A 27411-nucleotide genomic window follows, 5' to 3' on the forward strand; every position below is an offset into this window, starting at 1 on the left:
AATCCAGTCTTCAGACATAAAGAAGGTAACTCAAGTAGCAGACATGGGAACATAGAACTGGCCCCAAAAACACTTCCAAGAATTAGACTTAAGAGTTGGTTTATAAATGTCGATTGTATCAAGATACAGTGAAAAACCTTTGTCTGTGTCCCATTCAGACAAATCATTCCATACACAATGACAATGAGGTAGTGAAAAGGAAAACAGTGCAGAATATAGTGTTACAATTACAAAGAAAGTGTAGTACAGGTTGACAAACTGCAAAGATCAAAATGAAGTAGATTAGTAGATCATCTTTTAGCAAACAACAAGTTCATTCAACAGTTTGCTAACAATGGGTTAGAAGTTACCCTTAGAGGTTGTCAGGTCACTCGTGTGAGTGCTACTGGTACGATGTAACCCAGTACTACCCGTTGCATGGTCGGTTGGTCGGCGACTAAACTGGCTCCCCCAAAAGGCTTACCTGGTAAGGAGGGTGGCTAGACACCCTGCAGGATGAAAAACAAGACCCATTAAAGGGCGGATGAACCCTCTCGTAGGGTCAACAGCCATCTAGCAAACATGTGCCGTGAAGTGCGGAAAGGGCATCCCTTGCATCAAAGCTTGGTCTGGCTATTCATTGCAACAGAACTTCCCCCAGCCGTCTTGGACCCTACCATGCCACTGGATCCGGGAGGGGATGTTGAGAGGGAGGGGATGGACCTGTGCAACTCCCTACTCACCTAATTCCATTCACGCACACGTTGTTCCTTTCTGAGGAGTGGGGTATCCGATATTAAACCCCACTAACTGACTAAAAGGAACCATCATCATCCTATGGGATGGATAGCCAGAGAGAAGTTGCCCTTGAACTTGATGCTTTGTTCTACCAAACTTCTATAGATCCTGCCCCATGGAAGGGATGAGAAGAGAGAGTAACAGGATGGGAGAGGTTCTTGACTACATTGGCTGCCTTCCCAGGGCGTAGGAAGTGTAAATAGAGTCAGTGGAGAAAAGGAAGGCTTGCATGATGGAATGAGCTGTGTTTACATCTCTCTGAAATTTCTTGCGGTCTTGGGCAGAGCGGTTGCCATACCAAGCTGTGATGAATCCAAATCAATTGTTTTCTGTGATGCTTCTGTGAAAGTGGTTCAGACTATAAGACCTTAAGACATAGGAGCAGAATTAGGCCATTCAGCCCAGCAAGTCTGCTCTGCCATTCCATCATGGCTGATCCCAAATCTCACTCAAATCCATACATCTGCCTTCTTGTCATAACCTTTGATGCCCTGACCAATCAGGAAGCTATCAATTTTTACTTTAAATATGCCCACAGCCTTGGCCTCCACAGCTGTCTGTGGCAAAGCATTCCACAGATTCATTACTCTCTAGCTAAAAAAATTCCTCCTTACCTTGTTCTAAAGGGCTGCCCCTCAATTTTGAGGCTGTGCCCTCTAGTTCTGGACACCCCTACCATAGGCAACATCCTCAACACATCCACCTTATCTAGTCCTTTCAATGTTTGGTAGGTTTCAATGAGATCCCCCGCATTCTTCTAAATTCCAATGAGTATGGGCACAAAGTTGTCAAATGCTCCTCATATGTAAATCCTTCATTCACGGAATTATTGTTGTGAACCACCTCTGGGCTCTTTCCAATGACAACACATCCTTTCTGAGATATGGGGCCCAAAACCGTTGACAATGCTCAAAATGCCTGACCAGTGTCTTATAAGGCCTTAGAATTTTCTCCTTGTTTTTATATTCTATTCCCCTTGAAATGAATGACAACATTGCATTTGCCTTCCCTACCACTGACTCAACCTGCCAATTAACCCTTCGGGAGTCTTGCCCGAGAACTTCTTTGTAAATGAAGTCTCTTTGCACCTCTGATATTTGAATTTTCTTCCCATTTAGGTAGTCGCCTGCACTTTTTTTCCTTTTACCAAAACTCATTATCATACATTTCCCAACACTATATTCCATCTGCCACATTTTTGTCCATATTTCTAATTTGTCTACATCCTTCTGCAATCACATTGCTTCCTCAGCACTACCTAGCCCTCCAACAATCTTTTTATCATCCACAAACTTTGGCACAAAATCATCAAGTCCATTATGTAAACAGTCCCAATAAATACTGACCCCAAAGGAACACCACCGGTCACTAGCAGCCAACCAGAAAAGGCCCCTTTTATTCCCACTCACTGCCTCCTGCCTGTCAGCCATTCTGCTATCCATGCCAGTAACTTTTCTATAATGTCATGGGACTTTATCTTGTAAACCAGCCTCATGTGTGGCACCTTATCAAATGCCTTCTGAAAATCCAAGAGAATGACATCTACTGCCTCTCCTTTGTCCACCCTGCTTGTTACTTCCTGCTTGTTAGGAGACTTGGGCCGTGCTGAAATTTGTTAGCCTTTTGAAGAATTAGAGAAGTTGATATGCCTTTTTGGCCATAGTATCCATGTGGATGGAAACATTATTAGTGATATTTACACCTGGGAACTTGAAGTTCTCAACTATCTCCAGCTCAACACCATTGATACAGACAAGGATGTTCACTCTACCCTACTTCCTGAAGTTAATGACCAGTTCCTTTATTTTGTGGATACGGAGGGAGAGGTTGTGTTCTTGACACCATCCCATTTAGCTCTCTACGTCCTTCTTGTATTTCTTCTTATCATTGTTTGGGATCTGGCCCATTTACACTGGTGTCATCTGCAAACTTGTAAATGGAGTAAGAGTAGAATTTGACTACACAGTCATGAGTGTATAGGGTGAAGAGTGTTTAGAGCTGAAGACACAACCTTGTGGTACACTGGAGTGAGCACTGAGGGTAATTGTGAAGGAGGAATTACTGCTTATCCTTTTTTATAGTTGACTGTTGGTCAGGAAGTCAGGGATCCAGTTGCAAAGGGGTGTTCAAAGCCATGGGTCTTGGAATTTGGAGATGATTTTTTTGGAGTAATAGTATTAGTCCTCTGAATCTAACAAGGAGCACCCTTTCTGATATTGCCCAACCCTAAAACACTTCTTGCCATGTTTTCATCCATAAAAATTCCTACTCCATTAGTATGGGATGTTCCACAAGAATAAATTAGTGTTTTATTTCTATTCTGACATATTCCGTACGACTACACAAAAGCATTTGATAAAGTGAAGCACAATAAGTCATTCGAAATATTACAGGAAACTCTGGATCTAGATTTGAAAGACCTCCACCTAATCAGAAGTTTGTACTGGGAACAAATTATCGCTGTAAGAATAGATGGAGAAGTGAGTCAGTTTATGAAAATCAAGAGAGGTGTTAGACAAGGGTATGTTTTCTCCCCTGATTTGTTTAACGTGTACAGTGAAACAATATTTCAAAAAAATAAGAGACATTTTGGGAATCAAACTTGACGGTGAAAACATCAATAATTTTAGATATGTGGATGACACTGTGCTAAATGCAAGTACGGAGGAAGAACTACAAAACTTAATTGATACAGTTGTTGAAGAAAATGCAAAAATGGGTCTATCTATCAATTGCAAAAAGACAGAATGTATAGTGATATCCAAAAGCAGGAGAATCCTATCTGCAGGCTAAGAATAAATGGGGAAGACATAAAACAAGTACAGAACTTTTGCTACTTAGGAAGCTGGATGACATCAGATGGCAGGTGCGACATGGACATCAAAAGAAGAATAGGGATGGCAAAAGGCATCTTTACAAGAATGAAGGGTATACTGACCAACACTAAACTAGGCATGACAACCCACCTCAGAGTACTGAAATGTTATGTTTATCCAGTTATGCTATATGGCTCAGAATGTTGGACAATATCTAGTGACATGAGGAAACGAAATAAAGCAGCAGAGATGTGGTTTTTGAGGATGATGCAAAGAATATCATGTATGAAATGAATATCTAATGAGGATGTCATGAACAGAGCAAGCATAAAAAGAGAAATAATGTATGAGATCATGAAAAGGCAACATGACTTCATTGGACATGTGATTAGGAACGAGGAATTAGAATGCACAGTAATTATGGGAAAGATTGAAGGGAAGAAAGCAAGAGGAAGGCAAAGACAAATGATGATGGAGACAGCAGCCAGAGAACTGGAAATGAATACCAATGAATTGATCCACTTGTCCCGAAACAGGAGTATGTGGGCCATGGCAGGCAAAGCTCAAACTGGGCATGGCACATGATGATGATGATGATGATGATGATGAATAGTATTGAAGGCCAATGTGTAGTCAATAAATATTAATCCAATGTAAGAATGTAAATACTTAGATGTTTCAAAAGTCTTCTATCAAAGCATATGCATTCTCCCTTTGATTTCCACCCTTACCAATAACATGATATGTGCTTGAGCTTGATTCCATATTATTAGGTCCCCAGAAGCAATTGATTAGATTGTAGACATTTGACAGCTTGCCTCTGATAGAAATCATGTTTAACTTCCTGCTGTTGCTCGAGTGAGTCAGAGAAATAAATGTCTAGATATGCTACACTTGATATTTTATCATTCGAGACAGAAACCATAGATGGATTTAGTTCCCTGTTGACATCTGATATAAAGTTAGGGCTAAGCAGCTTAATGCCATTTTCAATGGTGAATGTGTATTTTTTTTTAAGTAGTGCCAGATTCAAGATCCATTTGTGTTCTTGTAGTGGAGAGCTTGGAGCTTTTAATGATTTCATTGTCTTACTCTTCAAACAGAGTCATGCTGCATCTCAATATTTTCCTGGGAAAAGGAACTGTTGGGCATTCGTTATTCCTGTGCCTGGTGTGAATTAAGGGAAAAAAACAGTATTATCAGCACAATGATCAATTTTAATGCACTGTAGTATTTCAAATATTTGTATGCCATTAGTAAGAACTGTTTAAACAGTGACTGCACTTCTAAAGTTTTCTGTCAGTGTTAAAGCATCCAGGATGATCTGACAGAGGAAGTCATAGTTGCATATATTGAGTAATTTTTAAGCTCACAAGGAATCTACTAATATTACAAAATAGCAAATAATATTAAATTGTAACATTTTGTTTAACAGCAGCCCTTACATGCCTGACAGAAATAATAATATCCCAAAAATTCATAGTTGTGTTTTAACATTATTAATTGTTGCAATGTAGAAGAAAATTAAACAAAAATGATGATACTATTGTGGCTAAATGAACCACTCACATTTTCTTCCCTATTGTACAGTGTTTGGCATTTTTATACTTCTCAGAAACATGATTCTCCTAGCAGCACAGAAGCAATCAAATAAAAGTGTGCTTATTATCAGTTACTGGTGGCTTCACTGTACTCTACTTGTGCTTTGTGAATGCTCCATTCATCAGAGTTGAATGTACACGGTCACCATGTGAACTATTGTGCTATTCAATAGTGTCACTTAATATCAGAGAATGTACACAATATATAATCCGAAATTCTTGTTCTTCACAGACATCCACATAAACAGTAAAGTACCCCAAAGAATGAGTGACATTAAAATATTAGAACCCCAAAGCCCCCCTACTGCCCCCTCCCATGCACAAGCAGCAGTAAAGCAATGGCACTCCCCCTCGCCCACTTACTTCAGTAAAAAAAAGGATCAACACCCTCTACCCACCAAACAAGCAATAGCAAAGGCCCCAAGAAAGATTATGATCAATAGTACAACAACTAATTGTTCACCTGCCAATTCGACATACCACAGTCTGTCTCTCTCTCTCTCTCTCTCTCTCTCTCTCTCTCTCTCGCTCACTCTCTCTCGCTCACTCTATCTCTATCTCTCCCTCCCTCCCCAATAAAGGGACAGAGAGATGTCACCCTTTCACAGTGAGAGGGGAGACCAACAAGACTTACAACTTGCTGATTCATAGCGTTAAAGTCTAGTGTTTGACTTTTTTTCCACCAAGTTTTCTGACTCCAGAATTCACAACAAGCTCTCCCCCTCCAGTAAGAGAAAGAGAGAGAGATCACAATCTGAGTACAGAGCCACCAACAGCTGACCCGCTGTTCCTGATGTTCCACTTTCTCCTGCAAAGCTTCAGTCTGTGGCACCAAGATAGAATCGGCTCATCCTCGGGACGGCAAAGCCTTAGAACTCCAAAAGCATGTTCGTCTTCTAGGCCATATTCTTGGGAGGTCTTGGGTTGGTGAACCCCGGGAGTGGGTCCCATTGCCGCAACGAATTGACTTTGAATATAGCTCTAGGTCACGTTGTTCGATAGAAACCCATCCACCTTGAAAAGGAAAAAGAAAGACATTAAAGGTAGAAATTCCAAGAACAAAACTGTTTTGACCTCTTTATTACCCACAATGAGAAATATTGTGGTCTCCGCGACACTTAATGTAAACGTGTGCGTATTTGTGTGAGGGGACATTCTCATTCCTGGTTATTCACCATTGTGGCAGCAGTTCCCATCACACACCTTGTTTTTGTTATATTGCATTTGTGGTGTCCAATGGTTTCTATATGGTCTAAGGGAGATTTCATGTCTTTCTCCCCCTCCCTCCATTTCTACATATCCCGTTTCATTTGCGTATACACTCTTCATGATTGACTGCAAATTAACATGCTTTCTATATATATATATTCCTATAGAAATTAACCCTCTGAGCTGTTTCATTCTTTGTTTATACAAAAGAATTATAATTACCCCTCAACAGCTACCATTCTATGGATTTACAATTATTTGTAAATGGACTTTTGAACGTAAGCTTAGCTTGCTTAGCAATTAAAGATTACCCAACACCCACCTTGGAATATTGGACAGTATTTCATCAGTGATGAATTAAGAATTCAGCAAACTTGAATCCTTAGAAGAGAACCATATTTTTGTAATAATCAATTAATGGAACACATATCTGTGATTTATTCATAAATTGAACCAGACATTGCAGAAAGTTTAGTATCTATTGCCTATCTTTTGTAGCCTTTGAGAAGTTCTGGGAAGACTGCTACAACCTTTCTGATGAAAGTGCTCCTGCATTATTATAGGGCAGAGAGTTCTCAGATCTTGACAACAACTGAGCTCCAGGAATTTCAAAAGAATAGAGATGTATTTCAAAGTATGGATGCTTTGTGACCGGGAGGGAACCTATAGGTGATAACATTCCCACGTTTTCCCTTTATCTCATCTTTTTGGTGATCAGGATATTAGGTTTGGAAGTTTCTATTTGGGTAACAAGATGTGCCAGGTAGGAATGTATCTTTTGCATGGTGGAAGGGGTGCAATATGTATTTAAATGAAGTTTATGCTTTAGGACTGGTTTGAAGCGAGCTCAAGTAAGCTCACTACTGTCATCGAGGTGAAACATGTTGCACTACTAGAGCACAAACACTACCCCACCCAGGCATCACTGCAAGTGCTAAGGATAGCAAGAAGCAAGACCCAGGAAACAGCCAGACGCTGTGCAAGTGACCACTGGCTACAACTATGCGAAAGCATTCAGTCGTCATTTGACACAGGCAACATCCGTAGAGTGTACGAGGGGATCAAGAAAGCCATCCGGCCAAACCAGAGCTAGACAGCACCATTGAAAACCATAACAGGCGAGACCGTCAATGACAAAGGCAAGCAGATGGAGAGATGGGTGGAGCATTACTCTGAACTCTTCTCCAGAGAAAACAGCATCTCGGACAGCGCACTAGATGCCGTGGAATGTCTGCCTGTCATGGAGGAACTTGATGCATTGCCGACTGCGGAGGAGCTGAGTAAAGCCATCGACAGCCTGCCAACTGGGAAGGCACCAAGATTGGATGGCATTCCACCAGAGGCCATCAAATTTGCAAAGGGCGTCCTGCTAAACCACCTGCATGAACTACTGTGTCAGTGCTGGATAGAGGGAGCAGTGCTGCAAGACATGAGAGACTGCAATATTGTCACCATATATAAGAACAAAGGGGACAGAAGCAACTGTAACAGCTACTGGGGAATCTCCTTGCTGAGCATCGTTGGGAAGGTCTTCGCCCACGTGGTCCTGAACAGACTGCAGAAAATAGCCGAAAGGGTATATCCCGAGTCTCAGTGCGGATTCAGGTCAGAACGCTTCACAATCGACATGATCTTCTCCCTTCAACAGCTACAAGAGAAATGCAGAGAGCAAAGACAACCACTCTACGACGTTTTCATTGACCTTACGAAGGCCTTCGACTTTGTGAGCAGAGACGGCCTGTTCAAAATCCTCGCCATGAAGGGCATTGTTCAGTTCGACGGCTCTTCTTTGGAGGCCTTCGACATATGCAACGGTGTGAAGCGGGGCTGTGTGCTTGCCCCCACCATGTTTGGTATCTTCTTCGCAGTCATGCTGAAGCACACCTTTGGAACATCAACTGATGGTGTCGACCTCCACACCCGATTGGGCGGGAGGCTGTTCAGTCTGTCCCGGCTGAGGGCAAAAACCAAGGTTTGTGAAGTACTCATCAGGGACATGCTGTTTGTAGACGATGTGGCTCTGGCAACACACTCTGAAGAGCAACTGCAACACCTCATGGACAGCTTCTCAAGAGCTTGCCGGGACTTCAGCTTGACCATCAGCCTGAAGAAAACCAATGTGTTGGGCCAAGGCATTGAGCACCCCCTTGCCATTACCATCAACAACTATGAGCTGGAGATAGTTCACAAGTTCACATACCTTGGCTCCACCATCACAGACAGCCTCTCCTTAGACCCCGAGATCAACAGACAATCGGATGAGCAGCCTCAACATTCGCCAGGCTGACAAAGAGAGTTTGGGAGAACAGAAAGCTGACAACGCACACCAAGGTTGCAGTCTACAGGGCCTGCATCCTCAACACACTGCTTTACGTCAGTGAGATCTGGAGCCTCTACTACAATTCTCTCTACTCTTTACTCTATCTACTCTCAACGCCATCCACCTTCGCGGCCTGAGTCGCATCCTGGACATAACAAGGACTGACCAAGTCACCAACAATGAGGTTCTGGTCTGTGCCCAGATACCCAGCCTCTTCACCCTGCTCCAAAAACGCTGTCTCCGCTGGCTGGGCCACGTACACCGCATGTCAGATGGGAGGATCCCGAAAGACCTGCTGTATGGGGAACTGGCCTCCGGCAAGGGAGCACAAGGGTGGCCCCATCTTTGTTTCAAAGACGTTTGCAAGAGAGACATGAAGTCACTGAAAATGAACGCCGAGAGGTGGGAGGACATTGCAAGCGATCGCTCTCACTGGAGGCTGGAACTACGCAGAGGTCTAAAAAGAGGAGAAGAGAAGCTGAGGCTTGCTGCTGAAGAAGAGCGCACTCATCGGGAAAACAGCACCAAGACAACACTGGAGGACAGCGCCTTCAAGTGCAGTCGCTGCAGCCAAGACTGTCACTCTCGTGTGGGCCTCTGCAGCCACAACAGACGCTACTCTAACACAGACTGAAGGAAGACTTTCCAGGTGCAGATCCATGGTCTCGTGAGACTAATGGATGCCACCACCATGTATGCTTTAGGCACAACAAGATGTGTTTGGTAAGGTAATGTGATGCAGTGAAATAACATCCAAACACCAGAACACTATCTGGATTGTTTAGCCTAAAAGAATTTCTGCCAAATTACACAAGAATTGTGACTTCTTGGCAAAGTTACTAAATATTACAGTCACTGAATGTTATGCCTCTTTTAAAGAAAACAGCCTGCAATATTTTTTTACATATGAATATCTTCTAATTGAAGTTGAAGTATGTAATCCTAATGCTACAATAAACAAAATGCATGTTGTTCTAATTTCCTGGCCTTAATATTAAACATACTGGATTTTTAATAATTTGGAGTCATGAGGCAGTCTTATGTTGAGTTCAACACTGACTGGCAATTCCAATGATGCAACCTGTGCCAAACTGTATCAGTCTCCGTCGTTCCTTTGGATTCATTAGCCGCATTGAGTGGGGGAGCTTGCTGCAGCAGCATGTTCTCCATATCATACTACCCTGGCTTGTGTATCACGCAGATCGCTGGGATTCAACATCCATGCTCAACCCTAACCAACACAGAACCTCAAGGGGTATGAAGTGTCGCTACTCCTCCATCACTCTGTCCCAGAAGAATTTACAGAACCCCCCGAGGCTAGGGCAGAGTTCCATTCCTATGAATAATTTGGAATTACAGTCACAAACCAAGTTCCCATAAGGCTGAAATGCCTGCAATCCTGCAGCCGCCAGCAAATACATCCCACTGGTCTCCACAACGCTTATTTGCATTTCTGGTCTGTACCATTCATAATCTGGGGAGGACCTGTCTATTATAATTTAAAAGACAAGGCACTGAAAAGTATCACAAAATAATTTTAAAAAATGGCATGCCATGGAAATGACTGGAAGTATTCTCAGAACTGTTTCTTGGCAAGGTTATTGAATCCAAATTCTGAAATGATAAGACCAGCAATGAAAGGCAGGAGGTGTCGAGCAACAGAGGTGAAAGTAATGATAATGTACTCTATCCTATGAAAAACTATGTACAGTATCGATAAATTTAAGATTTCAATGTGGAGAAACAATGTTTTGTTCGGAAAGCATATTTTATTTTCATTAAACACAGTAAAACTGAGTAACTGATTTATGCCTAAGACCTCTCAATCAACATAAAAAATTAAACGCTCAGAAGCTACAGTGACAGCAATACCAATTACCTTGGAACAGTGCCATATTCTTCCCTGGGACATTATTTTTATTTGATATTAATGTCAGAATCTCCCTGCACAATGCTAAATTTAACATGTATTTTAATTATGTTTGTGCTGTGTGAAGGATTTATGCGTTTTAAGTTGCTACCATTATTGCATATTAGACTGGGAAAGAACTTAATTTATACAGTTTTTACTATCACTGTGGTGCATTAGTACTGAGGTAATTTATGTTCATTGTTCAGTGTACAGAGTCCACAAACTTCCTGCTCTTCCTCACCCCAGAGGCTTTATGTAATTGGGAATGACAGCAGATTTTTCTCCAATATTGTTTTCTAATCAAATTCAGAAGTATATTTAAAAGTTTTGTTAAGCTGCCCACAAAATATTGCCATGTTTCACCAGCGCCTTTTTGATGAGGAGAGTATACTAACTGGTATAGAAACACCAATGCTCTTGAACAAGGAAAATAGCTACAAAAACTAATGGGTATACCCAGTCCATCACAGGTAACACCTCCCCACCGCTGAGCACATCTACAAGGAGCACTGTCGCAGGAAAGCAGAATTCAGCATCAAGGACCCCCACCACCCAGACCATGCTCTCTTCTCACTTCTGTCATCGGAAAGGAGGTAGAGGAGCCTTAAGTCTCGCACCACCATTTTCAGGATCAGTTATTAACCTTCAATCAAAAGGCGCTTGAACTAGACTGGAAAACTTCACTTACCCCCACACTGAACTGATTCCACAACCTATGAACTCACTTTTAAGGACTCTACGATAGTAAGTACTCATTTCAGTGTTGGGGTAAGTGATGTTGAGAAAACCATCATACACTCTGGAAATTCCATGGCCATCTATAGAGTACTAATTTTTTTATTCCAAATTTATTTAATTATTTGCAATAATGATTGAATTCTAATTCTTACTCTGGATCAGATTTTCGTAATTCTGGATATAAGTCCAGCAACTTAAACCATTTTGCTTCCACACTCCCTGCATTTAAAACTTATCATAGTACCACCCAATAAGGAAACAGTGCACCATATTTGGGAGCATCAAATGATATTAACCTATAATGCAGTGGGATCTGCATCCACAAATCACTGGACAGCAATTTTTTTCAAAGTGGTGCTCCCTCATATTTTTTTTTGTTTATAACAGACAGCTTGAAGCTGAACACAAAGATAATTTCTGACTACTTGTATTACGTAGGAATTTGAAGAAGCAAGAAATTAACTTTTATTGAATATATTGCATTTAATTGCATGACAGTGCTGACACTTCGCAATTGTTCAACTGAGCTAGAAATGTTTTCTTTTGTACTCAATGCCTGAGGTTCTCACTTCAGTGCCCAACAATATTCAGCCAGCATCAATGGATTCTATTTGCTCTGACATTGTTTCTCCATGACTGCAATGTCCTGGTGAAAACTTTCACCATGCTTGTCACTGGCAGCACCAAGATTTGCAGAGAAGAAGATTAAATGAGAATGCAGAAAATGAATCTTTAGTGACTTTACACTTCATGGTTTTGTAGTTTCGTGCTCTGTAGTTGCCACAAAAATTTTCAACAACATCTTTGAATGCTTCTATGTGATTTTTGCTGGTCCCACTAGAAGTTCTTTGAATTGCCTGTCATTGATGACCTGTTTGATTTGTGGACCAATCAAAATGCCTTCTTTAATCTTGGCATTAGTTATTCTGACTTGAGCTGTGAATTGAAATAACAAATATAGGCAATTTTTAAAAAAAATAGTGCATGATAGGGAAATTTCACAATGATTGTTATGATCAGCAGCCTAAAATCCATAAGAAACAACTAAAAATATTCAAGAAGTAATATCATTGTTGTCTAGTGTAATTATATATTGTATTCTGTTTGTCAATCTAAAGTATAATTCGTCATCATTTGTACATTTTTTGGTAAACATTGAAGCTAAATGCTCACATTGACTTTTTTTGTAATTTGCCATCCAAAGGAAGATGCATCAATATAACATGGGTTTGTGATGGAGAGGGTGATTGTGAAGACCACTCTGATGAAGAGAACTGTGGAGCATTTGCATGTAAACCACCATCCTATCCGTGCTCTGGAAATACATCGATTTGCCTTCTGCCAGAAAAGTTTTGCAATGGGAAAGAGGAGTGTCCAGATGGCACTGATGAGAGTCCACTTTGTGGTAGGTTCTTCAGATTTGAAATGTAGCAATGCTTGAAATTCTCAGAAGTAAAATTGCTTACCAATAATTTATAATTCTTATTATTTTTTCAATCTCTGCTTTGAGCACTAATGCAGAATGGCTTCAAACTATTCATTGAGTTGAGCATTAAGTGTGGTGCACGTATTTATAATGGCTACGAACTCAGAATAATTAGTATTTATAACTCTGAGTGTGTGTGTATACCTGAAATCAATTGGTAGGTAAATTCAAGCTGTTTCATATAATCAAAGGTCCATATTTGAAATCCAAAAATAATACTGTGCCATCCATCTTGTAATAAACGTTGTAATAAAAATAAGTATTTGACTACATGAAAAGTGAAAAATGAAATGAACAGTCTCTGAAAATGGTCAATTCTATTCACCCCCAACAACTAAGATTAAGTTTTCTTATCAAGAAATGGAAGATTACAATGTTTTTTGTGATACAACATAGCATGTTTACTTCCAATTTTGTGTGTGTGGTTCTTATCAATTGTTAATCTAGCATCAAGTCCAGAATTTTCACATAGCAGGAAAACATTAATCCTTAAATCTGATAATTTGCCAGCAGTAGTGCTAAATTTGATATGATGATCCAATCAGCATCACGTGCAAAATGTGTGCATGGCAGGTGCCATTGAGCAGTAGAAAGAACCCATCTCCTCTCTATCATCTAATTTTGTAATTTGAAGAGATCAATAATGATGTGCAGGTTTGTTGGTCATTGATTTGGTGTTGACATTGTTGGAAAGAACTCTGGTAATTGATCTGCATGAAAGGCCATCGCTCTTCAAAATCCACTGGGATTTCTGTGGTCGCAGTTGAGATTACATTTTTAAGTAATGCCTTTTTAACCACCTGAAGTTCTTAAGGAATCCAGGTGAATCGTACATTCTTCAAGGTTTCTGATAGGATTTAAAAAGGATGAAGTGAAATCCTACAGGAAAATTCACTAGCAGAAGGTGGAGCAGGTGGCAGAGAAGAAGCCCGAATTAAAGAATGTGTCCATATTGGGTCTTCTGGGAACAGCAGTCCAATAAGCAACCAAGTGAGGAGCACTGCCAGTCTATATAACCATATAACAATTACAGCACGGAAACAGGCCATCTCGGCCCTTCTAGTCCGTGCTGAACGCTTACTCTTACCTAGTCCCACCGACCTGCACTCAGCCCATAACCCTCCATTCCTTTCCTGTCCTTATAGCTATCAAATTTTACTTTAAATGACAATATTGAACCTGCCTCTACCACTTCTATCTCCCCTACTCTCAATGGAAAAAGCCTATCCATATCAACTCTATCTATTCCCCTCATAATTTTAAATACCTCTATCAAGTCCCCCCTCAACCTTCTACGCTCCAAAGAATAAAGACCCAACTTGTTCAACCTTTCTCTGTAACTTAGGTGCTGAAACCCGGATAGCATCCAAGTAAATCTTCTCTGTACTCTCTCTATTTTGTTAACATCTTTCCTATAATTCGGTGACCAGAACTGTACACAATACTCTAAATTTGGCCTTACCAATGCCTTGTACAATTTCAACATTACATCCCAACTCCTATACTCAATGCTCTGATTTATAACAGCCAGCATACCAAAAGCTTTCTTCACCACCCTGCCTACGTGAGATTCCACCTTCGGGAACTATGCACCATTATTCCTAGATCCCTCTGTTCTACAGCATTCTTTAATGCCCTACCATTTACCATGTATGTCCTATTTTGATTAGTCCTACCAAAATGTAGCACCTCACATTTATCAGCATTAAACTCCATCTGCCATCTTTCAGCCCACTCTTGTAACCAGCCTAAATCTCTCTGCAAGCTTTGAAAGCCTACTTCATTATCCACAACGCCACCTATCTTAGTATCATCTGCATACTTACTAATCTAATTTACCACCCCATCATCCAGATCATTAATATATATGACAAACAACATTGGTCCCAGTACAGATCCCTGAGGCACACCACTAGTCACTGGCCTCCAATCTGACAAACAGTTATCCAGCACTACTCTCTGGCGTCTCCCATCCAGCCACTGTTGAATCCATTTTACTTCTTCAGTATTAATACCTAACGATTGAACCTTCCTAACTAACCTTCCGTGTGGAACCTTGTCAAAGGCCTTACTGAAGCCCATGTAGATGACATCCACCACTTTACCCTCGTCAACTTTCCTAGTAACCTCTTCAAAAAATTCAATAAAGATTTGTCAAACAGAACCTTCCACACACAAATCCACGTTGATTGTGCAGTGATAATTGTTTGACAATCTGCGTTCTTGAATGAATTTAACTTAATTAATTTAATTCCTTGTGATTATTATTAGCTGAGTGAAGAAGGGTGCATTGTATGAAAAAATATGTGAAATCAGTGATGCACTGATGGGAGAAAGGAAGAGATGATGTCTTCACTAGCTTTTACCTTCTTCCTGGGCCCATAGCTTTCAGTGGGGCAAAGGCTACTGATGACCACCCATCCACGTTGACTGTTCCTAATCAGACCCTGTCTATCCAGATAATTTAAATTTGACTGAATGACTAGATTGATTCTCCTCCGCCTGTAGCTTGCTTGTAGCTTGCTTGTCTTCATAGTGGCTCCATATTCATATCTCCTACCCTTTATCTTAATTACTAAATGATGCATGATCAGATCATGATTGCTGATCTAGGTAGTACTACCCGGTACATTATTGATTGAATGCACCTTCAGTACTATCTTTCTTCATTATGATCTTGTCACACAGACCTAGGCTGTTAACGCTGATGCAACCTTTTGTCCGAACAAGTTCATGAAATTAGCTTATTAGTTTAATGTTCTCCTTTGAATTATAAATTGCCCTCAAAAAAGTTCTGAACTTTTTTGAGCAGCAATTTTTCTTATCTCAAAAGAGTATTTGTTATTTAAACATCTGGCAATTGGCAAGCTTCACAGAGCATGCACCACCATATAATCTCAAGATCACAGAATTTGTTTTCATGATTGATCCCAATAATCCTTGATTCCCCCGTTGCCCAAAAATCTATCCCGCCTCAAATGATTTAATAACACACCTGGCTTCAGGAAGAAGATAGTAACTGAGATTTGCCACAACCACTAGTGAATTATTGCCTGTCTCAGTATTCTTGGAATCTGTCGGAGAATTTGGTGGATGTCATGACCCTATGAAAGCCACCCTTGAACCCAATGTGTTGTAGTCATGATGGCAACACGCAGAGTTTTCATGACAGAAATATGTGCCTCTTATGTATGTTGGGTTTTGTTTCCTTGTGTTGCAATGGTGCTTGAGGCTGCAGGCTGAGGGGTACAATAAGGTTGGAATCATGAATATTGAAAAATGGTCAAAAATTGTGGAAGATATGAAATATAGTTCTGATTCTTGTGCAGTGATATTTGTTTGACTATCTGAATTCTTGAATGAATTTAACTTAATTCCTGTGATTATTATTAGCTGAGTGAAGAAGGGTGCATTGCATGAAAAAAATGTGTGAAACCAGTGATGCACTGGTGGGAGAAAGGAAGAGATGATGTCTTCAGTAGCTTTTGCCTTCTTCCTGGGCCCATAGCTCTCAGTAGGCAAAGGCTACTGATGACCACCCATCCCCATTGTCCAAAGTCGATGGTATGGTTGGAGTTCATCAGTGTTTCTGTAATTTATTGTATTCACTGTACAGGGGATTGCCAAAACAGCTTCAATAGAGCCCTGTTGGCTGGCTTTACTGGTTTCCACCTCTCAGGAAGGGAACACAGGGTTGGACTTTGAGAGCTCTTCAGTAGCTTTAACTCAGAGAAAAGAGAGCTACCATCAAGACAGCAATCAGCATCAGTAATATTGCAGAGGAGATGGGAGAATGTGTTTTATAGGATAATAACTCAGCTGGTGATGATGATGCAGATGCTCATATTAAGTGGATGAAGAGAGCTGGTTGGACAGACTCTAAACTAAAATTCTATATTTTACTGCCAGCAGATGGAAAGGAGAAGATTAAAACCAAACCGAGAAGTCAACAATAATGAGATTTAATTTCAAAGCAGCATCTTAAAGATGCAAATATTTCACTTGACCTAGTTTTGTACTGATGCCTTTTATCCTCTTGTCAACTACTGAACTTCTTCAGAAACACTCATTATATAAAAGAAAATCCAGCAATTTGCTAGGATCTTGAATAGACTATCCAAATGTGTAGTGGGAATAAACAAATTATGCAGCAATCTTCAAAAATGAATAGGATAAATACTTCAAAGAAAATATTTGTTTAACTGAAGGAAAGTCGCAGACTGTAGACCTAATTTGATCGCTCTGCCGAAGAATCAATATAACCATGCTGGGCCAATAAATCTTCTTTATGTTATATCATTGCGCAGTTCTGCACTTGTCACTTACCTGAATATCATTAGATTTTTCTACAATTTTGATAATAAACACTATCTGTTTTACTGAATTTCTTCCACTAGAACAGGGACTCCCAAACATTTTTATGCCATGGACCAATGCCATTAAGCAATGGTTCCTTGGATCTCAGGTTGGGAGACCCTGAATTAGAGCATTTCCTTCTCATGAATCCCCCTCAATCTAAGAGATGGATCATTTTAATCAAAATCTCCAAAAATAGAAACCATTCTGTTTTGCTTCTTTTCTAGGCAATGATATTTCTTAGACCTTTCCAATCCCTCAGTTGCAACAAAAGCTGGGAGAAATAGTAAATGTAATCCCATGTGATTAAACTGCAGCCCAAAAAGAAACAATATGACTTTTCACTCTGAGATTTCAGCTCATTCTGTTACCATCCTGTATGATTGTAGGAAACAATGTCAACTCTAAAAGATATTTAATGAAATCCCAAGTAATTGTTGGTGTTAAATCATTTGAATTCTTTCGTTCACAGATGAGTGCTCTTTGAATAATGGAGGATGCAGTCACCACTGTATCTATGTGACTGGGGAAGGGATTATGTGCTCCTGCCCTACAGGAATGCATCTGAGCTCCGACAAGAAAACCTGCATTGTTCTTGATTATTGCAAAAAACATATTAAGTGCAGCCAAGTGTGTGAGCAGCACAAAAAGACAATTAAGTGCTCATGTTATGAGGGATGGTTGCTGGCCCCTGATGGTTCTAGTTGCATTAGTTTAGGTAGGTCACTGCAACTTAATATTTTGCATATATTAACATTTATTTGAAACTACATCATAATCTCAGCTATGTGCTTTCTTCAATAGATCCTTTTGAGCCATACATAATTTTTTCTATCCGTCACGAGATTCGAAGGTTGGATCTTCACAAGCAGGACTATAATTTACTGGTCCCTGGCTTGAGAAATACGATAGCAATTGACTTCCATTTCAATCAGAGTTCTCTCTATTGGACCGATGTTGTGGAGGATAAAATTTACAAAGGAAAACTTTCTGAAGTTGGAGGTATAAAATTTTATTGAACTACTTTTTATATAAACTACATTCCTTTAAAATTGAGACATAACGTAAACTAAAATTTGTGATTTTCTTTGGGCACAACATGTAAAACAAAATAATAAATAAGGTGAAGAGTTTTCTTGTAATTGAGTGGTGAGGATATAGAACACCTTTCAGTTCAAGATCACGTAAAAAATTCAGAGCAGCAACTTTCTGTCCTTTGGGTTTAAAATAAAAATGTGACATCGTTATCATGCTTACGTAGAAACAGAAACATTCCAAAATCCTCTGTTATTAACACTTACAAAACAAGGTCAGACCTTTACAGAACTTTATTTCTAGAAAGCAAGAGAGGTGGATCCTCAAAGGTGATCAAATATGTGTGCAATAATTGGTTGCAAATATATAAATCAGTAAACTTGGTCAAGGATTAGAGTGACACGCACAAAATGATGAAGGGATTTGGCAGCTCAGACAGCATCCACGGAGAGGAATAAAGAGTGGACATTTTGGACCACTACGCTTCTGTGAAAATTTTACTTTTTTACTTATGTAGAGAGGCAGCATGGAAAATGTCTTCTGTCCCTTTGAACCACGCTATCCTGCAACCCATTGATTTAACCCTAGCCTAATCACGGGACAATTTACAATGACCAATTAGCCTACTAACCCGTGTGGTTTTGGACTGTGGGAGGAAACTGGAGAAGCTGGAGAAGACCCATGCACACATGAGAAGGAATGTACAAACTTGCTTACAGAAGATGCAGGAATAGAACTCCTAACTCTGATGTCCTGATCTGTAATAGCATTGCACTAACCGTTACATTACCGTGGCACCCCATGGCAACATCAACACTTTATCCCTTTCTATAGGTGCTACTTGCTGAGTTCCTTCAGCATTTCCCTTTGTCACTCTGGATTTCCAGCATCTGCAGAATCTCTTGTGGTCAAGGTCTAGGAACCCATAAGAAAGAAAGCCAGAGTGGACATAAATGAGGAGAAGAAATGGGTTTACAGCGTATAACTGAAAGAAGAGAGGGTTTTACCATGGTGTATGGAGTTAGGAGACATATCTCCACCCTGTCTGTTACATTTCAACCAAAGAAGGTGTAAGGCACTCCTCTCTGCTAACCTGCAGGTCACCCTTGGGCAAGGTATAGTACCTACATAACTCCCTCTTCCCCCGATCAGGGTCACATGAAGCCATGAAAGCAGGTGGCAGATGGTCATATGAGCATCTGGTGCAGATCACAAGTCCTAGTTATGCAACCACCGACACCCCCTTGTAGAAAAATTTGCCATGAACAATCATGGTCATGGAGAGATCATGATTGCCCAGGTCATATGGCATGGCACATAATGATGATGGTGATGATGGAGTTAAGATTCAATGAAAAACATTTGTTTAGATTCACAGCTGTTTTCCTAGCTTTCAAGGATTTCTTTATTTTATATAAGATGCCGATGCAAAATGTAAGTAAAAATGTTGAGCTGTGCTGTCTGAAAAACATGAACATTATGGAGATTGGACATTCTGTTCAAATGATACTGATTCTTTTGTTTCTCTGTAGTATCATTTCAAACACATACTGTGAGTTTTTGTTTCACTCAAACGTAAGTTTCAGTTCAAAAATAACTGTATTCCCAATTTCTGTCATGCCACTTCCTTTTTAATGATAAGAGAGTTTGAAACTGATAACAGGCCATTTTATTTTATTCACCTCCCTTGTAAACCCCAGTCAATTCAGACTGGCAAAACATCTCCTTTACAATCTCCATCAGCACAGGAGTACCACAGGGATGTTTACTTAGTCCCTCACTTTATACTTGTGACTGTGTGGCTAAGTGCAAGTTTTCTGATGACACCACTGCTGTGGGCTGTATCAAAGGTGGTGATGAATCAGTGTACAGGAGGAGATTGAAAACTTGGCTGAGGTGTATAATAACAACATATCACTCAATGCCCATAAGACCAAGGAACAGATTGTAGGCTTAAAGAGAGGGAAACAAGTAGCCAATGAGCCAGAAATCATTGGAGGATCAGTAACTTTAAATTCCTGGGTGTCACTATCTCAGATGACCTGTTCTGGACCCATCATATTGTGAAGAAGGCTCAACAGCGCCTCTAATTCCTCAGGAGTCAGCGAAGGTTCGGGATGTCATCAGAAACATTGACAGACTTCTCTAGACGTTAGGTAGAAAGTGTGCTGACTGGCTGCATTACGACCTGGTATGGGAACACCAATGCCTTTGTGAGGAAAATCCTACAAAAGATAGTGGATTTGGCCCTGTAAATCATGGGTGAAATCCTCCCAACCATGGAGCATATCTACATGAAACACTGCAGTAGAAAAGCAGCATCCATCAGCAAAGATCCTCACCACCCAGGCCATGCTCTTTTCTTGCTGCTGCCATCAGTTAGAAGGTACAAATGCCTCAGGACTGTCATCTCCAGGTTCAAGAACCGTCACTAATCCCCAACCATCAAGCTCTTGAACAAAAGGGGATAGCAGCATTCATTTAAGGACTCTGTTATCTTGTTATTTAGATTATTATTTATTGCTATTCACTTATATCTGTATTTGTGCAGTTTGTTTAAAGTTTACAGTTCCTGATGTTTGCAGTTACTGTTCTATGGGTTTGCTAAGTATGCCTGCAGAAAAAAGACTCTCGGGGTTGTATGTGGTGACATGTATGTACTCTGATAATAAATTTAACTTAGAACTTTAATTTATTTATTCGAGATGCAGCACAGTAACTGGCCTTTCCATACCAATGAGCCCACACTGTCAAATTACACTCATGTGACCAATTAACACGTACGTCTTTGGAATGTGGGAGGAAACCAGAGCACACACAGAAAACCCACGAGGTCATGAGGATAGCAGACAAGCCCCTTGTAGGCAGTGGTGCAATTGAATCTGGCTCATTGGTGCCGTAATATCATTACATTAACCACTAAGAACAGTCCCATGAGTTCATAATGTTACATTCTGTATCTTGATGTAAGTCAGAACTACATTTATGTTCTATATTGTAGTTCCAAAAGTACCAACTGGCTGGAGTATTTTTGGAAATATTCAGCTTCTCTCTTCTGAGGTCTAATGTTTCCACCGACGTCAAAAAGATATCTATTTTACCAGTGCCCAAGAAGTGTCAATGACTGCCATCCGGTGACATTTACATTAAAGTAATGAAATGCTAAGAGAAGTTGGTTATGGTTCAAGTCAGCTCCTTCCTCAGAGGTGACTGGGATCTGCTTCAATTTGCGTACCACCACAATTGCAGATGCAGTTCTCTGGCTCTTCACTCTGCTCTGAACCATCTGCACTACAGGAACTCAACATTAGGCTAACGTTCTTTGGTTGCACTCAGCATTCAACATAATCATCCCATGCAAGCTCATCATTCAAGACCTGGACCTCTGTGCCTCCCTCTGCAACTGGATACTTGACCTCCTCACAGCAAAGCTCACTCAGTGAGGAAAGGTAACATCTCCTCCTGCCGATCATCAACACAGGTACATCTCAAGATTGCATGCTTAGTTCCAAGAACTACTCTCTATGTACACATGAATGAGTGGCTAAGGACAACTCCCTTGCCACCTTCAAACTGAATGATAATGTTGCTGCTGTTGGTCACATCATAGGTGGTGATGAGTTAACTTACCAGGGCGAGATAGGTCACTTGGTTGAGAGGTGCTGTAAAAACAACTTCTAGCTCCGTGCCATCAAAGCTAAAGAGCTGATTGTTGACTTCAGGAAGAGGAAAAAAGATGAACATGCATCATTCCACAACAGGAGGTTGGAAGTGGAGATTTAAATTCCTGAGTGTTAACATATCAAATGTTCTATGCCCAGCTCAAGATAAAATCTTAAGGAAAGTGTCACAGCATCTTTAGTTTCTTTGAAAGTTAAGAAGATTCAGCTTTTTATCAAGCACCCTTCAAAAAAAAACTTCTACAGATGAATTATTGAAAGTATCCTGACTGATTGCACCATTGTCTGATACAGCAGTTTGAATCAGCAGGAATATATGAAGCTGCCCAGTTCATTACGTGAAAATCCCTCCCCATCATTGGTAGTACCTGAAGGCAACCTCTATCATCAAAGATCCCCACCTTCCCAGACATGCCATCTTTTTACAGCTAACTTTGTCAGGAGGTACAGAAGCCTGAAGTCCTACATCACCAGATTCAAGAACAGCTGCTTCCCTTTAACAATGCAGTTCTTAAACCAACTATTAGATCCCTAATCTAATCAGTTTGTTAAAACAATGGCCAGTTTGACCATTTTACACTAAAATAGACTTCAGATCGTTTGCCGTAATTGTGTTTTTTTTTGTAAAAATTGTGTATAATTTATGTTTTGTTCTTGTGGATGCTGTATATCTGTGCTCGTCCATATGACAATAAACTCAACTTTGACTATTTCCCCCTTCTTTATTTCGTCAGCATTCTATGCAGAGAGAATAGAATACAGGCAACAGGAAGTATCACTTCACGTCGTCTAAGAACAAAAATAAAACAAAAGAATCAGACTTTTGACAGCAATTTATATTTCAAATCGTTGTGGGTTTGTCAGATAATCATTCAAAAGATAGCCAGCATTTGCAAATATGGATGTAGCTGATAAATACAGCATTAAACATTAATCCTGAGTGAAACTCCATCATGTAATTTTAAGCAATGCCCACAAAATGCTGTAGGAATTCAACAGGTCAGGCATCTATGGAGGGAATTAATGTTGATGTTTCTCACAGGAATTCTTACATAACTTATTTTTGATTTAGTTTCTTGGCCTGTATTTTTCTTTTTCTAGATTGGACTGCAGATTAAGAAGATTAAAATAATCGTGTTTACTATTAGTGAATAAGGGAGAAGTCACTGCATTAATCTAACTTTGTTGTTTATTGAATGCCTTTTTTTTAGCTGTAAGCAGTGTTGAAGTTATTGTGCAGCATGGTCTAGACACTCCTGAAGGGTTAGCTGTCGACTGGATTGCAGGAAACATCTACTGGATAGACAGCAAAATGGAACAGATCGAAGTAGCAAAACTAGATGGGACCATGAGAACTACTCTAATTGCAGGCGACATGGTTTATCCGCGGGCCATAGCTTTGGATCCTCGATACGGGTTAGTTTACAAGCTTCATTTTACCAAAGTTAATTGTAGGGTGTCATATGTTGAGTATCTGTCATCTGAAATCAAACTTTGTTCAATTGTTTGAGTTGAAACAACTTGACAAGTAAAAAGAAATTAAAACAGAAAATGCTAAGTATGTTCCATAGGTCAAAAAAGTGAGTTAGCTATCAGTGCGACCAGTGTTATTTGCCATGTTTGGCATTTTCTGTATTTACTTTAGCTTTAAAGCAACCGTATATGGCTTCTTTATAAATATGAAATGAACAAATTCTATAGATTCCTTTTCTATATAAATATATGTACCATATACGGTAATGTATGTGCCTTTTGGTATCTTAAAATGTGACATCAGCTGTGTTTACATAACTGATGTGTGCAAAAGTGATCCACTTTGGCATGACATGTAGAAAGGCATTATTTAATTGAGATTACATTGGAAACTGTTAAAATGCAACATGCCTTTTTTCCTTGTGTGTGATTTTATTGTAAAAAATATGCAACTGGCAATTAAGAAGAGAAGTGGTATGTTACTTCATTGTAAGTGGAATAGCACACAAGAATAAGGATGCCTTCCAATTAAACAGGACTTTGGTGAGGCTATACCTGGAAGGATGTGTGTAGTTTTGGTATCCTTACTGAAGAGATGATGTACTTGTCATAAACTGATTGCAACAAATGTTCACCAGACTGATCAAAATCAGAATCAGGTTTATTATCACTGACATATATCATAAATTTTATTGTTAATTTGGCGAGATGGATGGGAAAGAAAGTGATAGGACTTAGGATCGGGCAGTTGGTATACAAGTAGATGCAATGTGTAGAGAGACTGTATGTGAGCAAGGGCAGACAGATAATAGGGCAAAATTGCAGTCAATGGGATGAGTTGAAGTGTAACATTGGGGCAAAATCAAAAAGGGTGATGAATACAGGACTAAATATGTTACATCTGAATGCATGTAGTATACAGCAAAAAGTAGCTGATCTTGTAGCACTGTTAGAGATTGGTAGATATAAATGTGGGCATCACTGAGTTGTGGCTGAGAGAAGATCATTGGAGGTTAACATCCAAGGATATATTTGAATCAATAGGACAGGCAGGTAGGCAGAGGGGTGGAAATGATCTGTTGGTTACAATAAAAATCAAATCCTTAGAAAGAGGTGACATAGCAACGGAAGATGTAGAAGATGTAGAATACTTGTGAGTAAATTTAAGAAATTACAGGAGTAAAAAGACCCTGATGGCAGTTATATACAGGCATCCATACAGGAGCCAGGATGTGGGCTACAAATTATAATGGGAAACAGAGCATCTATGTTAGAAGGGGATTGTTACAAATAGATATGGGGGATTTCAATACGCAGGTAGACTGGGAAAATCAGGTTGGTACAGGATCCTAAGAGAAAGGACTTGTAGCGTGCCAATGAGCATTTTGGAACAACTTGTTGTTAAACCCACAAGGGGAAAGGCTATTCTGGATTGGGTGTTGTGTAATGAACCAGATTTGATGAGGGAGTTTAAGGTAAAGGAATCCTTAAGAAACAGCGATTATTATATGATGGAGTTCACCCTGCAGTTTGAGAGGAAGAAGATAAAGTTAGATGTTTCAGCATTAAAGTGGAGCAAAGGGAATTATAGAGGCATGAGAGAAGGGATGGCTAAAGTTAATTGAAAGGGGACACTAGCAGGCATGATGGTAGAACAGAAATGGGTAAAGTTTCTGGGGGCAATTCAGATGGCAGAGAATAAATACAGTACAACCCAAAGATAAAGAAGTATTCTAAAGGAGGATGAGGCTACCATGGCTAACATGGAAAGTCAAAGACAACATAAAAGGAAAATAGAAGACATATAATATGACAAAACTTAGTGGGAAATTAGAGGATTGGTGAGTTTTTAAAAACCAACAGAAGACAACTAAAAAAATCATAAAGAGAAAAGATGAAATATGAAGGGAAGCTAACCAATAATATCAAAGAGGATACCAAAAGATTTTCAGAAATATGAAGAGTAAAAGAGAGACAAGAGTAGATATTGGACCATTGGAGAATGATGCTGGAGAGGTAGAAATAGGGGACAAAGAATTGGAGGATGAACATGATAAGTATTTTGCACAGTCATCACTGTCGAAGACATTAGAAGTATGCTAGAAGTTCGAGTGTGTCTGGAGGAAGAAGTGAGTGCAGTTGCTATTATTAAGGAGAAGGTGTTTAGGCAACTGAAAGGTTTGAAAGTAGATAAGTCACCTGGAACAAATGCACCAGGGTTCAGAAAGAGGTAGATGATGAGATTGTGAAGCCATTAGTAGTGATCTTTCAAGAATTGCAAAACTCTGGAATGTTTCCAGAGAACTGTAAAATTGCAAATGTCACTCCAGTCTTCCAGAAGGAAGGGAGGTAGAAGAAAGGTAAGTACAAGCCAGTTAGCCTGACCTCAGTTGTAGGGAAGACGTTGGTTCATTATTAAGGATGAGTGTTCTGGGTACTTCAAAGCACATGACAAAATAGGCCAAGGTTAGCATGGTTTCCTTAAGAGGAAATCTTCCCTGACAAATTATTGGAATTCTTTAAGGAAATACCAAGGAGAATAGACAAAGGAGAATCTGTGGATGGTGTTTATTTGGATTTTCAGAAGGCCTTTGACAGAGTACTGCATATGAGGATGCTTAACAAGATAGAGACCATGATATTACAGGAAAGATTGTAGCATGGATAGAAGACTAACTGACTGGTAGGAGGCAAAGAGATAAAATGAAGCAGATCTTTTCTAATTGGCTGCCAGTGACTAGTGGTGAACTGCAGGAGTCAGTGTTGGGACCAATTCTTTTCACACTATGTTTCAATGATTTGGATGAGAGAATTGATGGCTTTGTAGCTAAGTTTGACGATGGTATCAAGATAGTTGGAGGGGCAGATGGTGTTACAGAACCAGGGAATTTGCAAAAGGACTTAGATAGATTGGGAGAATGGGCAAAGAAGTGGCAGGTGGAATATAATGTAAGGAAATGTGTGGTCATGCACCTTGATAGAAGGAATAAAGGCATAGACTATTTTCTGAACAGAAAGAAAATACAGAAATTAGAAGTGCAAATAGACTTGGTAATCTTTGTGCAGGATTCCTTAAAGGTTAACTTGCAGGATGAGTGATTGCTTAGGAAGGCAAACGCAATGTTAGCATTCATTTCAAGAGAATTACAATATAAGAGCAAGGATATAATATTGTGTTATAAGACATTGGTCTAACTGCACTTGGACTATTGTGAGCACCTTTGGGCCCCTTATCTAAGAAAAGATATGCTGGTTTTGGAGAGGGTCCAGAGGAGGTTCATGAGAATGATTCCGGGAATGGAAAGGTTAATGTGTGAGAGGCGATGGATGGCTCTGTGTCTATACTTGTGAGAGTTATATTGGAATAAGCCGGGAATCTCATTTAAATATATGGAATATTGAAAAGTTTGGAAAGAGTGGATGTGGAGAAGATGTTTCCATTAGTGGAAGAATCTCGGACGAGGGTACAAAGCCTCAGAATAGAAAGATGTCCATTTAGAACTGAGATGAGGAGGAAATTCTTTAGCCAAATGGTGTTGAATCTGCAGAATTCAATTGCACAGACTTCTGTGAAGAACAACTAATTGAATGTACTTAAGGCAGAGGTTGACAGGTTCTTGATCAGTCAGGATGTCAAAGATTATGGTAAGAAGGCAGGAGAATTGGGATGAGAATAAATCAGCTATGCTGGAATGGTGGAGCAGACTCGATGGGCTGAATGACTTAATTCCGCTTCCATGTCTTTTGGCAGGGGATCCCAGTCTGAGGACAATGGACTCCTTGGTTAATGGGCAATGCTCCATGGCAAAAAAAAATGTTGGGAACTCCTGTCTTATGATCTTGTGGCAGCAGTACAGTGCAAACCAAAATACTTACACGTTACAATCAATACATAGTGCAAAAGAGGAACAATTGAGATGATGTTCAGAGGTTCATGGACCCCTCAGAAATTTGATATCAGCTGGGAGGAAGCTGTTCATAATATATTGATTGTGGGTCTTCAGGCTC

General features: G+C 39.9%; 1 protein-coding gene across 3 annotated transcripts in view; it reads left to right on the forward strand.

Moving 5' to 3' along the window:
- Nucleotides 1-27411, forward strand: part of LOC134346855 (low-density lipoprotein receptor-related protein 1-like) — a 2119020-nt gene that overhangs the window by 1407282 nt on the left and 684327 nt on the right. For all 3 annotated transcript variants that reach the window (XM_063048628.1, XM_063048629.1, XM_063048630.1), the window contains 4 exons: nt 12578-12778; nt 17688-17933; nt 18020-18217; nt 23142-23346. In XM_063048628.1, coding sequence (XP_062904698.1) covers nt 12578-12778; nt 17688-17933; nt 18020-18217; nt 23142-23346 — 850 coding nt within the window. The remainder of the gene's footprint in view (nt 1-12577; nt 12779-17687; nt 17934-18019; nt 18218-23141; nt 23347-27411) is intronic.

This window comes from Mobula hypostoma, chromosome 5 (genome assembly GCF_963921235.1).
Source record: "Mobula hypostoma chromosome 5, sMobHyp1.1, whole genome shotgun sequence".
In the NCBI taxonomy this organism is placed as follows: Eukaryota; Metazoa; Chordata; class Chondrichthyes; order Myliobatiformes; family Myliobatidae; genus Mobula; species Mobula hypostoma.